General features: G+C 58.1%; 1 protein-coding gene across 1 annotated transcript in view; it reads left to right on the forward strand.

Annotated features, from left to right (window-relative positions):
- The window catches only part of MYO18B (myosin XVIIIB), a 74,950-nt gene that overhangs the window by 48,991 nt on the left and 9,881 nt on the right, over positions 1 to 16,078 (forward strand). Inside the window, exons 37-42 of the mRNA XM_054844693.1 lie at positions 701 to 784; positions 1,749 to 1,886; positions 2,701 to 2,886; positions 13,724 to 13,857; positions 14,746 to 14,787; positions 15,507 to 15,668. Of these exons, the coding sequence (XP_054700668.1) occupies positions 701 to 784; positions 1,749 to 1,886; positions 2,701 to 2,886; positions 13,724 to 13,857; positions 14,746 to 14,787; positions 15,507 to 15,668 (746 nt within the window). The remainder of the gene's footprint in view (positions 1 to 700; positions 785 to 1,748; positions 1,887 to 2,700; positions 2,887 to 13,723; positions 13,858 to 14,745; positions 14,788 to 15,506; positions 15,669 to 16,078) is intronic.

The following is a 16,078-nucleotide window of genomic DNA, read 5'->3' on the forward strand; positions in this document are numbered from 1 at the left end:
AAACCTGCAGCCTGGCTGAGAGCAAACGGCTCAGTGCTCAGTCCCCCCCGGTGCACAGCAGCTCGGAGACCCCAGGAAGCAGATGCTGTGATGGGAGGAAGGAATGGCTCACGGCTCCATCTCCTCTCACCCGTAGTTTTGAGTCTTCTTTCAAGAGATGTCTTGGCTTTAGTTTCAGTAGTTGGGAGATCCTATAGCATCCCTGTCTGGATCCTTTTGTATTCTTTCTTTCACTGTTTTCTCACGCAGAGCTTAAAAAGCGCTGACAGGCAGCCCTGGGGCTTTCTGCGCGGTATCCAGACTAAGGCAGGCTCTCCCAAAGGATTGTACCTGGAGCTGAGGGACCCCACGGCTCCCGGTGGAGCGAGGGCGGGCTGGCGAGGCTGACAATTCACAGTCTGGTGCCCCTTGCAGTGGTGTTACGGAGCCGGGAGTCTGTATCTGAAAGGACCCTGAGGACAGAAATGACCTTGACAATACGGTTTCTGTCCTGATCTACACATACTTGTTTCAAAAATTGGGAAAGTTGCATTGAGTCAGGAGAATTAAGCTCCTTCAGTCCAGCACAGGAGTGGCTGGCCGTTTCGGTGGCAGGAGGAGCAGGCACGAGCCAGCCTTCGGCACCGCGCTCCTCCCGGCGTGTGCCCTCTGCTCCGAGCCCTCGGGTCTGCTCCCAGTGCTGGGCTTTCTCTTTCCACAGTCGGCAACGGATATTGCTCAGATCCGGGAGCTGCAGACGCAGGTGGAGGATGTGAAGAAAGAAAAGCAGAGCCTGCAGGAGAAGGTAATTCCTCCCCAGCACGTAGCCCCCAGAGCTGAGGAGCGAGAGCCACCCAGCCGTCCTCTGACATCTGTGCCCAGCGCTTCGCCGATGCCGGTCACGGCTGCTGTGTTCTTGTCTGAAATCAGACCAAGCCTCCACCCTGGTGCCACAAAGCCACTTCTCCGTTGTAAAACGGTCAGGTTCCTCTCCTCTTGCCCCTGAGAGCAGCACGGTGCAGAAGCCGCTGCCTGCCGGCTGCATGCCCGCAGCCCTGGCTGGGATGGGGCTGGCCCCGGGATGGGGCTGATCCCCGGGTGGGTGCCGGTGGGTGCCGCACTGCCTCGCCTCTGCGGCTGCACCGACCCTCCTGGAGTGCATGGATTTAATTTTAAACACATGAGTAATCCCATTAACTTAAGTGCTTTATTGGAGCGTAGCAAAGCTGCCCTGGAATGAGAAGCAGGACTCGCTCCCTCTGAGGCAGAGCGGGTGGTGCTTTAGAGATAGGCCAGATAAAAGAAGACAAATTCCCATAGTTCTAGGTCAAATACAAAATCTGAACCAAACTTGTACCGGGATCACTAAAAGGGCAGTTTGCTTTGGAAATCTCAGCGTAACGGCTGAAGAAAAAAACTCGGTCCAGGCAGCTTTCCACACAGGGGTAAATTGTGAATTTTTATGCCTGCTGTCCTCAAAGAGTTTGTGAGAAGAGAAAAGCAGAAGAGATCCAGACACGTGTCAGCTTGCCAGCACGGTTTTCATTCAAAAATACACATTTGTGTCATGCATTTACTGTGCGGCATTAACAGCAGGGAATCCCTCGGGAAGAAGGCGATGCTTTTCCGTAGTGCCCCGTCACCTCAGGAGCTGTGCGGTGCACGTCGCACCAGGGCGAGGGACCGGTGGGGGATCTGGGAAAGGGACCGGGAGGTGTTTGTGTGGGCCAGGGGCCGGGGAGGTGCTAACGCAGCCCGTCCTCACCCAGCTGCAGGCAGCGCAGGCAAGAGCAGCACGCCTGGAGCAGTGCCCGGCCGAGCGCTCCATCGTCAGCCGGCAGGAAGCCCGCATCCGCGACCTGGAGAGCCAGCTGGACTTCCAGGCTGTGCAGATGAAGCGCTTTGAGGTACCACCTCTGCACCGCTCGCAGAGGGGACGCGGAGCCCCGGGGAGATGCAGCTTGCTTGCAAAGGCGGGCGCAGCGATGCCGCCGCCTCGGCTTTGGGGGGAGAAGCGCACGGGAAGGGGTGGAGAGGGACAGGTGGGCTCTTTGGCCAGCTCTCCTCTGCTTCTGGCGAGCCCGCAGAGTTCATGCCACTGACGTTATCTATACGTGCTTCACCGACGTGCTTCTCGAAAGCCAACAGTGGACCCAGTGCTTATAAACACCCCGAGGAATATATAGTCCCTGCCTCCGGGCGCCGAGCGTGGTGTGTGCTGACTGCTCGGCACACCCATCGCAGCACCTTTCCAACAGGCATCCCTCTGCTCTGGCATCGTCCAGAAGTCAGGACATCAGGCTCGATCACAATATTTCCCTGTCCCCGTTAAGCAGCGCTTCTGGTGACTTACCGTCACTTTTCCCGCTGCCTGAACTAGCCCAGCCTAGGGGCGAAGGAAAACGCTCTTGTGCCCCCAAAGCAGCAGCCGTCTCCGTGGGACCCCCGGGGGATGCGCTGTGGCCCTGGGGGGTGGCGCTGCCTCTTGTGGGTGCAGAGCTGGGTGCAGGGACGGGCTGGGGTCACTGGGGTCCGCACCGCTGCAGGCAGCTGCCGCCACTTGCAAGGTTTCAGGGCGATGCTCCGTAATGATAATAATAGTGACCGGCTCTGTGGTGCGGGTCGGGGAGGGAGTAGCCTCCACATCGCTTGATGTTCACGGAGAGCTTTGTGACTCCTCACCTCCATCTGCCTTGCTTCACCTCACACCCTCCTCCCCAGGTGCTGGTGCTGCGCTTGCGAGACAGCATCATAAAGATGGGCGAGGAGCTGGAGAAGGCGGCCGAGTCGGAGGCGCGGGAGAAGGAGAGCACCAGGTACTACCAGAGGAGGATGGAGGAGATGAAGGCTGACATGGACGAGCTGGTGCAGAGGGAGCTGGAGTCCAGCCGCCGGCGCGTGGAGCTGGTAAGGGGGGGTGCTGCCCGTGGGCTCGTGCGGCCCCAGGGCCATGGCGGGGGGTGCTGCTGCTGCAGGTTACCTCTCCGGAATCTGCAGACTGGCCCGAGGGTCCCGGAAAAGGAATTTTCTGTGTGGTGCTCTGTGTGCTCTGTGTTTGGAGATGCAGCTGGCCCCCCCGCAGCTAAGCCGGGCTTTGCTAGCGCTGGGGATTCAGGCTCGGCTTGGGCGAGCGGAGCTGGGGAGTGCTCTGAGGGGCAGTGAATTGCTTCGCATCCCTCTGCAGCCCCAAATCATTGAACCAAAGCTGTTACTGAGGCACTTTGGGTTTCATTTCTCCGTAGCTGGGCTGGCAGCCTGGGCAGTCCCTCTGCTCCCTGGTTAGTTCCAAGCAGGAGATGGCTTTGCCTGCTCGGCTCTAAGAAACGCTGACAAGTTGCTCAGGTCATTCCCGCACCTCCGTGTGCTGGTTTTCCTCGGGTCGGGCAGAACCGCAGAGGGGCCGAGCGCTCCCCCGGCACGGGGGAAATGCCCCGTCCTCCTGCCAGCCCCCCGTGTGCCCAAAGCCGGCTGCGTGGCTCGGCGTGCCGGGGCTCAGCCGAAGTGCCAGCTCCTCGTCACGCTCCCGGCCCCGGCCAGACACCTCCCCTGCGGCACAGCGGTGTCAGACGGTGCCGACAAGCAGGTAACTGCTCTGCACGCGCAAAGCCCCAACCGGATTTGGAGTACGGCAAAAATAGATTCACCTTCATTTTACAGTCCTCTCCGAGCATCTCTCTTCATGCTGGTTTTTTCCAGTAAACAAAAGGAAAGCCTTGCTTCCAAGCAGTAATTGAAAGATATTGCATTTCTGCTGGCAGCACAGAGACATTAGAAGCAGTTATTTTATCAATAATCTTTTATTTAACAATCAAGGAGATTTCAGCATTTATATCGCCCTGAGGCTGCCAGCCTTTCTGAAGGGAACGGTGCTTTAGCGTGAATTATTCCACCTCCCCTGCCTGGGCCATGACCAGGCTTTGTCCTTGCCCTGCCAGCCCGAATCCTACGTGCTCGCGCGCAGCTCTGACTGCCGGGACGCCCTCCCCCGGGCACGAAACCAGTCTCCCCACTGGGTGGGAGTCGTGCAGCCATCGACATGCTTTGGAGTCATGAGATTTTAAAATGAGAGGCTTTGCTGGCCGTGCCGGGCAGCTCCCAGGGCCGCAGGGCTGCCCGCTGGGCTTGCAGCGACCACCCCGGGGCTGGATCCCGCTGCTTTCCCCATGGGCGCCGAGCGAGACACGGCTCCAGTTGCTATGATAACTGCGTGTTTATTGCAGCTTTGTTAGAAACACGATGTTTTGGAACACAGATGCGCTGTCTGTTAGGGTGCGGGTGGGTTCTTTTGACTGTATTTTTGTATTTGTGCATATATTTTTAGAAGCTTTTTGAATGTTTCATATGGGGATGTGAATGATGGGTGTAGTAAGATACTTGGTCTTCTTAGCACGCTTCTGTTCTCACGAACGAAGGTTGCAAAGAAGTCTGCAAGGGATTTTAGAGGCACCTCCCTGGAACAAGACGCAAAACCCCACAAACAGACAATCTCGTAGGCCAATACTGAGGGCTCGGGGCTTATCCGGACACCCGGACAGTTGGGGTTATCTGGCATCTGCTGCAGCGAGGGCAGGAGGAAGGAGCCGGGCAAGCCCTGCGGTGGGTGAGCTCCCCCAGGCACATCACTCCAGCCCCGGGTTTCTCCCTGCCGGCACGTGGCAGCTGGTCGGGACGATTGCTCCGCGGGAACCGGGGCTCCGTGAGCCCACAGCAGCACGGCCGCGGCGTTCCCCGGGAGCAGAGGCTTTCCCCCAGACTGTGTGTGTACTCTTAACAGCGCTTAAATAAAACATCACGGGAGAGCTGTGATCGCAGAGCCCAGCCGTGCTTGTCGAGTGGCTGGCGGAGAGCATCAATAGTTAATAGAAAGCCACTTACGGCTCTGCTCCTGTTAAATCCCCCATCAATTATAAATACTGCATGAATTATTCACTTAACATTACTTAAGTCATGGTCTGCACCTAACAATTTTTTAAAATTTATTTAAATAAACAGTTGCGAGGTTGTGGACTTGCCGTGCGCTGTCAGGGTTTAAGCGATGCACTGAAGGGACAAATTCATTGTACGGATCGGGTTAGAAACCCCGTCCTGCGGGATCCTAAGAGCTGGTGCCTGTATAGGAGGTATTTTATTCTCACAGCTTGTGTTTATCAGTGGTGGAGGCACTTGAAAATCCTGTCCCACCATCCCCGCACCTTCAGCCAGGCTCATGACAGCTATTTTCATTCCTCCCTCACTTTCGACCCAGCTTTGGGCAGTTGGGAGCCAGAAGCTTCCCCGTGCTCACGGCATTCACAGGCGGCAGGGAAAATCCAGTGAGAAGCGGGGATGGGAGCTGGAGAGCTGGCTGCCAGGCAGATGGCTCTGCCTTATGAATTTTGTAAGAAGAATGGGTTTTGAACGCTTTCCAAGCCCGGTGCCATCGCAGCGAGGGAGGCATGTTTTCCAACGGCGGGGGTAAGACTTGGCCCTGGTTGTCTCCATCTTTGCTCTGGTTGCATGTCCTGGATTTCCTCCATGGAGCTGTAGCTCCTCTTCTGATAAAATCTGGATCCCAGCCTGCATCAGCTCCTCATTTCTCAGCTGCTGTGCTGACACCCAGAGCTTGACAGGCTAGACCCAGCTGCCTGGTCTCCTTGGGCCACAGCAGAAACTGAGTCATAGTGAGAAGCGAGAGATGGCTTTCCAGATTCAGTCAGTCCTGGGGAGCTTGGAAACAGGGCCTGGTCCCTTCGCTCATCGTGTATGCACGCACGCTCACGCTTGTCCCTTTGCAAGTGTCCCCTGGTGCAGGGAAGGATGGAGCAGGGGCTGGGACCTGGCGTGGAGCAGGGGTGTGCAGGGCGATGAGGTGCCGTCACTGCGGCTGGGACCAGCCACCGGCTGGGGTTTCCCTCCTGACGCCGCTGTTAGGGCAGGATGGTGCTGGGTGCTGGGCACAGCCCCCAGCTTTGGTACTCTGGAGACGATGCTGGGTGTGGGTAGATGATCCAGCATGAGCATCAGGGAGGCAAGTGTGTGTTTGCAAGAGGCCTCATCTCAGCTGCTTTGGGTGTCCACAGCCATCACTGGAAGCCCTGGGCAGGGTCAAGGTCAGGGTCAGGTCAGGGTCAAGGTCAGGGACGCTGCGTGAGGACCCTGTCCCATGCCTTGCCTTGCCAGGACTGTTTTCACAGAGCTTCTGGCAGAGCATCTCCCTCCTTACCTGCGGGTTTGCTGCAGCAGAGCGGGGGGAAATGTGAACCGCTGCCAAGCCAGGATGGACTAATCCCATCTTTTAGATAGAAATTCTTCCAGCAGGTGCCAAGAACAGCTAAAGAGCTTAAAGACGCGCACGTTTCTGTAAGGGGGTACCTATGGCTGTGCTGCCGACGACTGAGCTGCCTCTACAGCTGGGATTTCAGGGGAGAAATCAAGCGGCTGCTGGAGCTGGGGTGGGAGCTCTGGGGTGGGAGCTCTGGGGTGGGAGCGCAGCCCCAGGCGGGAGCCCCGGGGTCCCTCCTGCCCCGGAGAGCCGGGTGCCTCCCACCTGCGTGGGCTGTGACGGGGCACCGTGCTGAGATGCCCAAGGAAAAGCAGGAGCTGATCCTGCTGGGGTGAAGCCCCCGCTGGCAGGGGCACGTGCTGGGGGGCCGGCCGGACCCACCGCATCTCCTGCAGCCGCCCCGCCGGGCAGGCAGCTCCGCTAACCCCCCCGAGCCCCCACTGCGGGGCCACGCCACGCATTGCTTGCGGGTGCTGTCTTAAAATCAGGTTTCTTCAGTGAAGCTGTGAAATTCATCAGCGTAATAATTAACTATTTTTACTGAAAACTGAAGTACAGGTGTGAAGATATTCTTTACACTTTTTTTTTTTTAAAAAAAGGTGCGAGTCGGTGTAAATAACCGTTTTTTCTGGTTCTTATGATGGCAGATCTGCTTTGTAATGCAGCCCTGTTATCACCACCCAATCCAGCACGCTGTAGCACATTACAGCCTGATCTCTGGGATTATTTTATTTTTTTTTTTTCATTTGCAAGCTTTAAAGGTTTTTTTTTTGGTGCTTTCACTAAACTTAAGCAGCGAAGTGGGAGCTGTTTGTACCTCCAGCTGGGAATGCCGCGCTCCCGCCCAGGCCAACCCACGGCTCCCAGCCAAACCCTCTGATGTCTCCGCAGCCTCAGCCCCAGCACCGCCTGCTCCCGGGTCTGGCAGAGCTGCTCTTTTCTTTAAAACCGAATGACTTTGACTAAGTGTAACGACAATTATCATCAAAGGGAGCCAGTCCTTTAGAGGTGAGGTTGGGCGATGGAGGACCAGCGAGTGAAAACTCAACCGCATACGTGCTAATTAGGTCTGTCGTACAGCGGGCTGTGATTTCTGGTTTGCCATTCAAGTAGTAAATTCTGCAGGAAATCATCAGCACTTGTGGCTGCTCACACCAATTACCGGTAACGCCGGCGTCTGCGAGCGCAGAAAGAGCCGCTCGCCCCGTCTCACTCGCGACTTCAACCGCGGAAATTTTGTCACTTCAAACTTTCTGAAAACCTGCGAGTTAATTACTTAATTAAAAATAATAATGATTGATGAATACTGCAGGTGTATGCTAAATTATTCAAATAGAAGCAATCCAAATTGGGCTAATTAGATTACACTTCACTTCAGGTGGATGGGAGCTTGCAAAGGTTATGTTGTGACAGCAGAACCACAAACAAAAATAAAAGACGGCGACGAGGACGCGGTGCCGGATGCTCTGCGGTGCCTGCCTCGGCATTCTTTATAGTCCCATAAATTATTTCACTACTGTTTTTGCTCCGCTCTTTTTAACTTAGCTCTTTTTAACTTATCTTCAAATGCTGCCGAGACAAAATTAGATGAAAAAGAAATTCTTAAGAAAAAGAGGTTTTAGAAATCCTTTTCCAGAGAAGCAATGAAAGCAAAGCCAGGATGTGGAGAGGTGGGGGGGTCAGGGGTAGGAGGGGACCTGCAGCTGAGATGTCCCCTCTCCCCCGTTTCCAGGTGGGCTCTGCCCAGGGGCCGAAACGCCTCCGGCTGCTGCTGGCGCCTCTTGTGCCACGGCGGCTGCCGAGGGCTTGAGCATCTTTTCCTGGCTGTTGGAAAAGACCTCTGGTGAACCGCAGGAGGAAGCCCCAGTGATGCTCTGGAGACGGCGGGCAGTGGGGTCCCACCTGCAGCTGCGCGGGGGCAGAGCGGGTCTGCAGCCCCCCCCACCCCCTGCCAGGAGTGGGGACCCCCCGGGAGCTGCCAGCTCACGTTTCCTCCTGTCCTTGCTGGTTGTCCTTGCCTGGCGCAGAGCCCGCGCTTCTCTTGACCTCTGCTGCCGCGGCGCTGGCTGCCTGCTGGGTGACAGCCCCGCTGCCGTGCCGTGACAGCGGTGGGGTGCCGCCGTGCCGGGGGGCTGTGCCCTCGCCACCCCTGCCTCGGCTTGTCTCTTGTCTGGGTACCCACGAAGTGGCAGCGATGCTCCCCCCGCGCAGCAAATCTCCTTTCCAACCTGTCCTTGCAGAGAGCGGCTGGTGCCGTGAGAGGGGCGGTTGGGTGCTCGGGGGGCTGCGGGGGCTTTGGACAGGGACGGGTGCAGAGCGGCTGTTTGAAAAGGTGGCCGGCAGGTCGGACGTGCTGCTGAGCACTTGACTGTGACGCTTGCAGTAGGAATTAATTTTTTTTGCAGTAATTCATGTTGTCAGGGTCTTTCCAGCGTGGGTGTGCAGCAGCATCCTCCGTTCAAGCCCCCCCAGGGGAGGGCAGGCGTCCGGGCTGTGAGCGCCAGCATCTCGGTGTGGGTTTGCTATGTGCTGACCATCGCCGAGCGAGCTCTCATACCCCTTTTCTTGAGAGAGCCTTTAATTCAGGCTCTCTGTCAGCAGAAATGAACCTCAGCTTTCTAAATCACTGCTTTTGACCTGCCAGCAGACCGGTGCCGTCGGGTTTTGGGAATGCTGTGCTCTGGGACAGTCTGTCCGCCGATACGCTGTGAATGGGAATCTAATGTGGACATGTATGCAAAACCAGGCAGAACATATATTTTATTTATTGATTATAAAATATACGTCAGCCGGGGTTTCTGAGCTGGTCAGGCTGGTTTCTGCTGGTTTGGTGGAAGGAGCCAGATCTGGTGCCAACAGGGGCCGGGGTTTAACGGGACAGGATGCTCCTGAGCCCGTGCAGCAGAGCTGCTCTCGGGCCCCATTTGGGAAGCCGGTGCACCTTTCCCCGGGCTCACAGCTAGCTCCATCTCTCCCAAAGCTCCCCGTGCCACGGCCAGCTGCATGGGCAGGTTCCGTGCTGGCCGAAGGACGGACAGGGTAGGACTGCTCCAAACTGCTGCAAGGCAGGAGAGAAACTAGTGGAGCTTTCAGAGAAAAATCAGCATACATGTGAAGCTAAGGACCGTCAGTTCTGCTTCACTGTGCCTGGTGTAGCCCCCTTTTTGGAGCACGGGGGCTTCTTGCGAGTCTGCTGTCTGCTGCTTTGCAAGGGAGAAGGCACTGATCCGTGCCTCTCCGCGGGAAAAGGAGGCAGCGTGCTTCCAGGGGCCGATGTCCGCGGCTGATGGGACCCCTGCGGCAGTGCAGTCCTGCACCCCGACCTTCCCGGCAGCTCCAGCGCTGGCCCCCGGCCCGGCGGCTGTGGGGGTTCCCACCCTGAGCAAGCGGCTGCTCCATCTGCAGGACACCTTTCGGGGAGGCACCGGGCTCCCCAAAGCACGCGGCAGCCCCGGCGCTGCTCCTGGTGTGCCGTGGGCTGGCAAGAGCAGCCCGGCTAAGGTGTACATGTGCGGCCAGAGGCGAAATGCCCCTGCGGCTCAGTTTGCTGTGCAGCGCCCATTGGATCCCTGTGGAGGCTAAAGAGTAGCAGAAGAAGAAATCTCATAAACAGCTGGAAAATTGCTGCCTTACTCCCCAGGCATTGTGCGGCGGGAGGGCAGCTGCTCCGGCCTTCGCCCCCTCCCTCATTAGGTACAAAGGACTGATTCCCCTGGCAGCCGTCGCTTTATCAGCCCCGTTCATCAGCACGGCTCCTCTGATTGCAGCCCCCCCCCCCCCCAGCAGCCCTCTGGGTTCCCCAGCAGCAGCAGCGCCAGCCGGAGCACGGGGGGCTCCGATAACGGGTCCTTAACGATGAATAACGCAGGCAGAATGACGCGCAAGTCACCTTTCCTCCCCCCAGCTCCAGCCGCAGTGCGGTGTTCCAATCCGGCGGCCTCTTGACCGGCGTCGTGCGTGGTTTCTCGCACGTGGTGAGGGGCAGCAGCCGGCTGGCTCCGGCTGTGGCAACCAAGTCACGACGTGCAGGGAAGGGGGGAGCAGGTCTCCCAGCAGCTGCCTGGGATGGGAGAGGACAGGCTCGGCCCCGGGGTCCGGTGGGACAGGGAGAGGGCACGGCCAGGGGTGCACCACCGCTCACTCCGCTCCGTGCAGCGTTTCTCTTATGAGTTTTCTCAATATATATATATTCTGCCTTATTTTTTCCCGTTTTCTGCTCAGAGGGCACAAAAAGCCACCAATGCTCAGCAGTTCATCCTGAGTGAGGATGTCAACGCTCAGACCAGTTGCTGTATTAAAAGGGAAATGCTTCTTGCATTTACATTTAGATTGAAGCGACGTGTGTCAAAGGTGTCTAATCGCTCCCTGGGATAGCTGTGCCCTGATGCTGGGACCGTTCCTGTCAGTTTATATTATGAAGATAGGGTTTTTGCATTTGAAATGTAATTATATTGGCATAATTATTCCCTTCCTTGAGACAATTGTATGGTACAGAGTAAAACATAAAGTGCGTCCGTGCACGAGGGCTGCGATCGAGCACTGGGACGGGTGGGTTCGCAGCCTCTTCCCTACCGCAGCGCTGTCGTTACGAGCACAGAGCTGATCGACGTAGCTGCTCTGTGGCTCCGTAAGCACGAGCCTTTCTATTTCACACTGATTTGAGCCCAAAATGCTGAGCAACGCTTTTACTCGGAGCATTTCCCCTCGCTCTGCCCTTGGCCCAGCCACAGCTCTGCCGGCCTCCTCCTCCTCCTCCTCTGCCTCCTCCTCCTCCGCCTCCTCAGTGGCTGCAGCATCCTCGGGAGCTGCGGATGTGCTGAGCCCCTGCTGAAAGGCAGGGCACAGAAATCAAGCGGTACCGTTTACTCTTCCCTACATCTTCTTGCTGCAGATTTACATCACCAGAATTCACTTTACAGTAACCCCTGAGCCCCAAGAGCTAAAATTCACTTTCCGCATAGGCTCGTGCGAGTCACTCGGCAGAGCGCGAGTGTGGAGCAGCCCCAGGTTGTTCTCTGAGCGTGACTGGCGTTTCCTCTGCGTTTAATCAGCCTGGGTACCTGGGGCGATGGCGGTGCTGATGGTACCTCTGCCGCAAGGAGTCTGTTTTAGCAACATCGCCGTGCGCGAGCAGTGCCAACTCCCGTTAAGAAACAGGTATTTTCAGGCTTATGCTCAAACTGCCGCTCGGGCAGCGTGTGGGCAGGGGACCCCAAGGTCGCCCGCAGTGCGTGGAGCCCGTGGCCGTGCAGTCCCCAGAGTCGCCCCCGCGGCTGCCAGGCTCCTCCGTGCTGCGTGGCGAGGGTCCACGGGCCGTGGGTACCGGGGACCGCGGCATCCCCGAGGGCAGCCGGGCTCGAGCCCCGGCTCAGCAGCATCGGCCCCACGGTCGTCCCATTTCTTTTGGCTGTCATGCAGACGGCAGCAGGGCTGGGGGGGACCCCGGCAGCCGCCAGGCCACGCTGTTTGCTGCTCTCACTGCTGCACCCGGGGGATTTCGTTGGTGCGGCCGGGGGGAGCGGGGTCGGGGTGCCAGGAGGGGGGTGCGGCTGTGTGCCTGGCTGCCTCCCTGCCAGTCACTGTCAGGTTAATGATAGCACAACGGAAGAAAGGAATTAAATGCAGCCACTGAACTATATTTAATTTGTGCCATATCCTGGAGCCAAGGAACTGGTTCAATAGAGTCTCTTATCAGCCGGTTTGAAGGGCTGAGCTTTTTATCTAGCGGTTGTTTTACTGCTTGGTCTCGCAGTCGCAAATAGCTGAACGCAGGCACGTAGCCAGCCGAGCCCCTCGGGCTTTTCTCCTCTTGGGGGTCGGCGTTTCACCGCGTGCCTCCTCCACCCGGCATGGGGAGCATCTCCGCTGCCCGGGCAGTGGGTCACCCCCGCGCCGCGCCGAGCCAAACTCTGCCTTTGCCCGAGCCAGGAGGGAAGCAGAGGGCTCGCAAGCGCTGAGGTTCAGAAAGCTTCTTGGCAGCGCTCGGGTTTTTACCAATATCGGCGCATTTCCAGAAGCAACCGTGATGCTGCGCAACCTGAACTGGGAGATTTCTTTGCATGTTTTTATGAACTGAAATGCTCTTCCCCTCGGGCCCGCGTGCCCGGTGATCCCAGGGCTTTCATTATTTACTCTGACAGTCTGCCGGCTCCTGCGCCGTGGCCTGTCGCAGCCCGCGCCGCAAATCATCTCTCACCTTGTCACCACCGAGATGGCAATTTTACAGCTGGCAGCTTCAATCACGTTGAATTTGCAGCTCGCGCTAGCTCTCCTCCTCTCTCTGCCGCGTGGTGGGCTAGGAAACAGCAGGGCGATTTCCTTCCGAGCTGAAAGGACTTGGAATCCGATGAGCACGGTGGTGATGCTCAGCCGCGGCAAGCGGGCAGTGCCGGGTCGGCATCCTCAGTGTGCCGTGAGGCCGCCGGGCCACGGGCGATGCTGGGTCCACGGTGCCATCCAGGTTGTGCTGCTCATCTGGCTTTTCCTCCCTGTAGTTTAAATTATGAATTGAGTTTCTGGTTTTTTCTGATCAGCTCTGCCGTTTCTGGAAAGCGCTTCCTGTCCAAGCAGCTCTGTGCTGAGTGGGGGTGGTGAGCAGCCCTGAAACGGCCGGGAGCATCCCTGCGGTCTCATCCCGCGGGAACGTGGTGCTCTCACTCCTGGTGCTTTCATGTGTTCCACGCGGGGCGGGGGGGTAATGTTTAATATCAGATTTACTCATCTGGTATACTGGCGTTACATTTGGATGTAGCAGAGTGATACGGCGGAGAACTGAAATCACAGCATGGGCACAATACAGCAATTGTGCTACGCACCCGAGTCACCGTTCCGATGTGCTGCCCGTCCCCAGTCTCCGTACGCTCACCGCCACGGCCCTGGGCATCCCCCGCCGCAGGAGGGGCTGTGTGGGTTTTGAAGCCAGCTCGAGCCCGCAGCTCTCTGCAAAGTTTGTGTTATTACAACGTCCAGGTTTTACACTCTGTGTTGGGCTGAGCCACATAGATGCTTCCCCCACGCTGGTCCGGCTGGCTCGGGAAGACTTTACTCTCCACTAATTCTCTCCGGGAAGGCTGTTTGTGCCCCCGGTGGTGCCCTGGTGCAGCCCTGTGCCTAAAGCCAAGGTCTCCCTCCCCTCCCTGGGGCTACGGGCACTTTCCCCACAGTAGCTGCTGGTGGCTCCTTGTGTTCTGCCCCTGCTCGGGAATTTTGGCTCATCTCCTTGAGCCTTTTTCTGATGTGAGGGATGTTGGTCGGTCACGGAGGGGGGGGGGGTCAGCATCCTTTGCTCCTCTCCTGTAAGATGCAGTTTGCGTTTTACAGACTCTTGCACGTGCAGCAGGGTGCAGCGGCAGGTTGCAATCCCTGGCAGGGCACAGGGAGCACTGGGGCGGGGGGGAGCTTCAGCAGACGCCTCGCTCGCCTGCTCCGCGGTTCGGGGTGCCATGTCGGGGTGCGGGCGCTAACCCGGGGCCATCCACGCAGGAGCAGCAGCTGGCGGAGCTGGTGGCGGTGCGGCAGGTCCTGCAGGCCGACCTGGGGACCTCCATCCGGCGCATCGCTGATCTGCAGGTGGCCCTGGAGGAGCTGCGGTCCAGCGACGAGAGCGATGCCGAGAGGTGAGGCGAGGAGCGCGGGGGGGCTGTGGAGGGGCTGGGGGCACCTTGCTCAGCCACAGGAGCTGGGGGGCTGGAGGAACCAGTGAAGCCGGGCGGATTGGGTTGAGGATTTTACTAGGAAAAAAAAGGGGAAACAAATTCTAGTGAATTTTTCAGATATTATTTCTACAGCCCTCCAATTTTCCCCTCTGCTAGACTGCTAAAGGGGCATCGTGACAAATGGAGACAAAATAGATAAATGCATTTAAAAAAAAAAAAAAAAAGCAGAGAAGTGCTTGTCACCATGCTGTGAGAAGAGATTTTCTTTGTGTAGTGATTAAACCAGGGGAGGGTGAGATAGAAGTCGTGAGCTCAGAAATTCGCTTCTTCATAAAAAAAGTGTGATTTCCAATACAATTGCCACATTAGCAGGAGGTGAGAGCTGCGTCCCGGCAGGGACGTCCGCAGCTGCTGTGTGCAGAAAAGTGGCGTATTTTGCCCCTTGCCCTTTGCCAGCGCGGGCGCAGCAGAGGTGTTCTGCGAGTGCGAATGCACCATGTGCTGCAGCAGCAGCACCCATCTCTGCGATGGGGGGGTGCACGCACTGGGGTCCCTCTCGCAGCCCGGGGCCTGAAGGCTGCAGGGAGCAGGCGAGGAGGTCTTTAGCCACGCAGCGTGCTGGGAACCGCTGCCCCGGTCCCCGCTGCAGCTCTGCCCGGGCTGTCACAGGGGGTATGCTGCCCTGCTCAGGCAAAACCCTGCTCCGACGGTACCGGGAGCCGGAGCAGCAAGCTTTGACACAGCTAGGCTGGGAAGTTTTCATCTCATCAGACTCAGGCGGTGGCTTCGGGGCGGCCGTGCGAGCCATCGCCAGTGCTGTGGCTGACTCTCTCTTTTTGTCCCTTGCAGCGTGCAGACGGCGCGGGAGTCGCTCTGCTCCAGGAGAGAGACGTGAGTGAGCCCTGGGGAGCGCGGGCCGACAGCTTGGAGCCTGCACCGCGTTGTGGGATGGGTTATGGACCACCAGCTGCCCGCCGAGGCACCGCGCTGCACTCGGGCACAGACGGGTTTTTGGGTGTGCTGGCCTCGCGTGCCCGGCATGCCCGTCGACCAGCTCGCTGTCCCGGGAGCTCCCTCTGTTAAACCGGGCAGGATGCTCGCTCCGGGCTGCAGTTTGGGAATATGGAGCTGATCTGTGGCTTTGAAGGAAAACTGAGATCCTAAAGGATTTCATCTGCTGTGGCTGGTGCAGCGGCTCCCAGCGAGCGGGCAGGGGTGGCTCCGGCCCTGGGAGAGCCCAGGGGTGCATAGGGCAGAGCGGGGTGCCCGGGGCCACAATGGCTCTGCCACCGCAGCTCCGGTCCCGGGGCACTGCAGGCAGCAGTGGGGTTTTCCTGCCCACTGCCTGCAGGGCACTTAGAAAAGCATAAGGGAAATAATTAATGGCAGCAGCAACGGCACAAGGACCAGATTGCCTGGAAAGGTTTCTTTTATCTGCTCTGTGCTGGTGCCACAAAACAGCCCGAGCGGAGCCCACCAGCCGGAGGTGCCGCTGCTGGAGCTGGGAAGGAGCCCCCGGTCTGTGCCCAGCCGCACCCTCACCCGTGCGCCAGGACCCCTTCCCCGTGCCTGCGCTGGCGGAGCTAACGGGGTCTCATCTCTCCCCGCAGGGATGCCTGCTCCAGCGTCGGCTCCACGCTCAGCCTGGAGCCCACAGAAAGCATCAAGTCCTGGCCGGGGTCATCCGCAGGCTGGTCCTCCCCGGCGGGTCCCAGCGTGGCCGGGAGCCTCTCGGCGCAGTCCGTCGGCAGCCGTAGCACCCATGGCCCGAGGTAAGGCACCCATCCCGGGCACGGCCGCCTCCGGCAGTGACAGGCGTGCGGCTGCTGGGGGACAGGGAAGTCCCCTCAGCTCGTGGGGGGGTGCTGCAGACGCCAGCCCGAGGACGACGGGCGCTTCGGCTGCGCTGCTTTCAGGACGGGCAGAAAGGAGCTTGGGGGGACCCGCGGTATTTAAGGTCAAAACATCAAATCGAGGAAGGTAGTCGCTACCACGCCCGGATCAGTGAAATGCTAGATGAAAGTCGCTACATCAAAAACATGCTTCAAGCGGTATAATATCCCTTGATGTATTCTCTAGAGATAATTTAAAGAGGCGATGCAGCCTATTTGAGGATTTGTATGCCATATGCTCGCCTTTCGCTGCTGAGGAAACAGTATGCGTTTATACAGTTCTAATATAA

The sequence above is a fragment of the Grus americana genome, chromosome 16, assembly GCF_028858705.1.
Source record: "Grus americana isolate bGruAme1 chromosome 16, bGruAme1.mat, whole genome shotgun sequence".
NCBI classification, from domain to species: Eukaryota; Metazoa; Chordata; class Aves; order Gruiformes; family Gruidae; genus Grus; species Grus americana.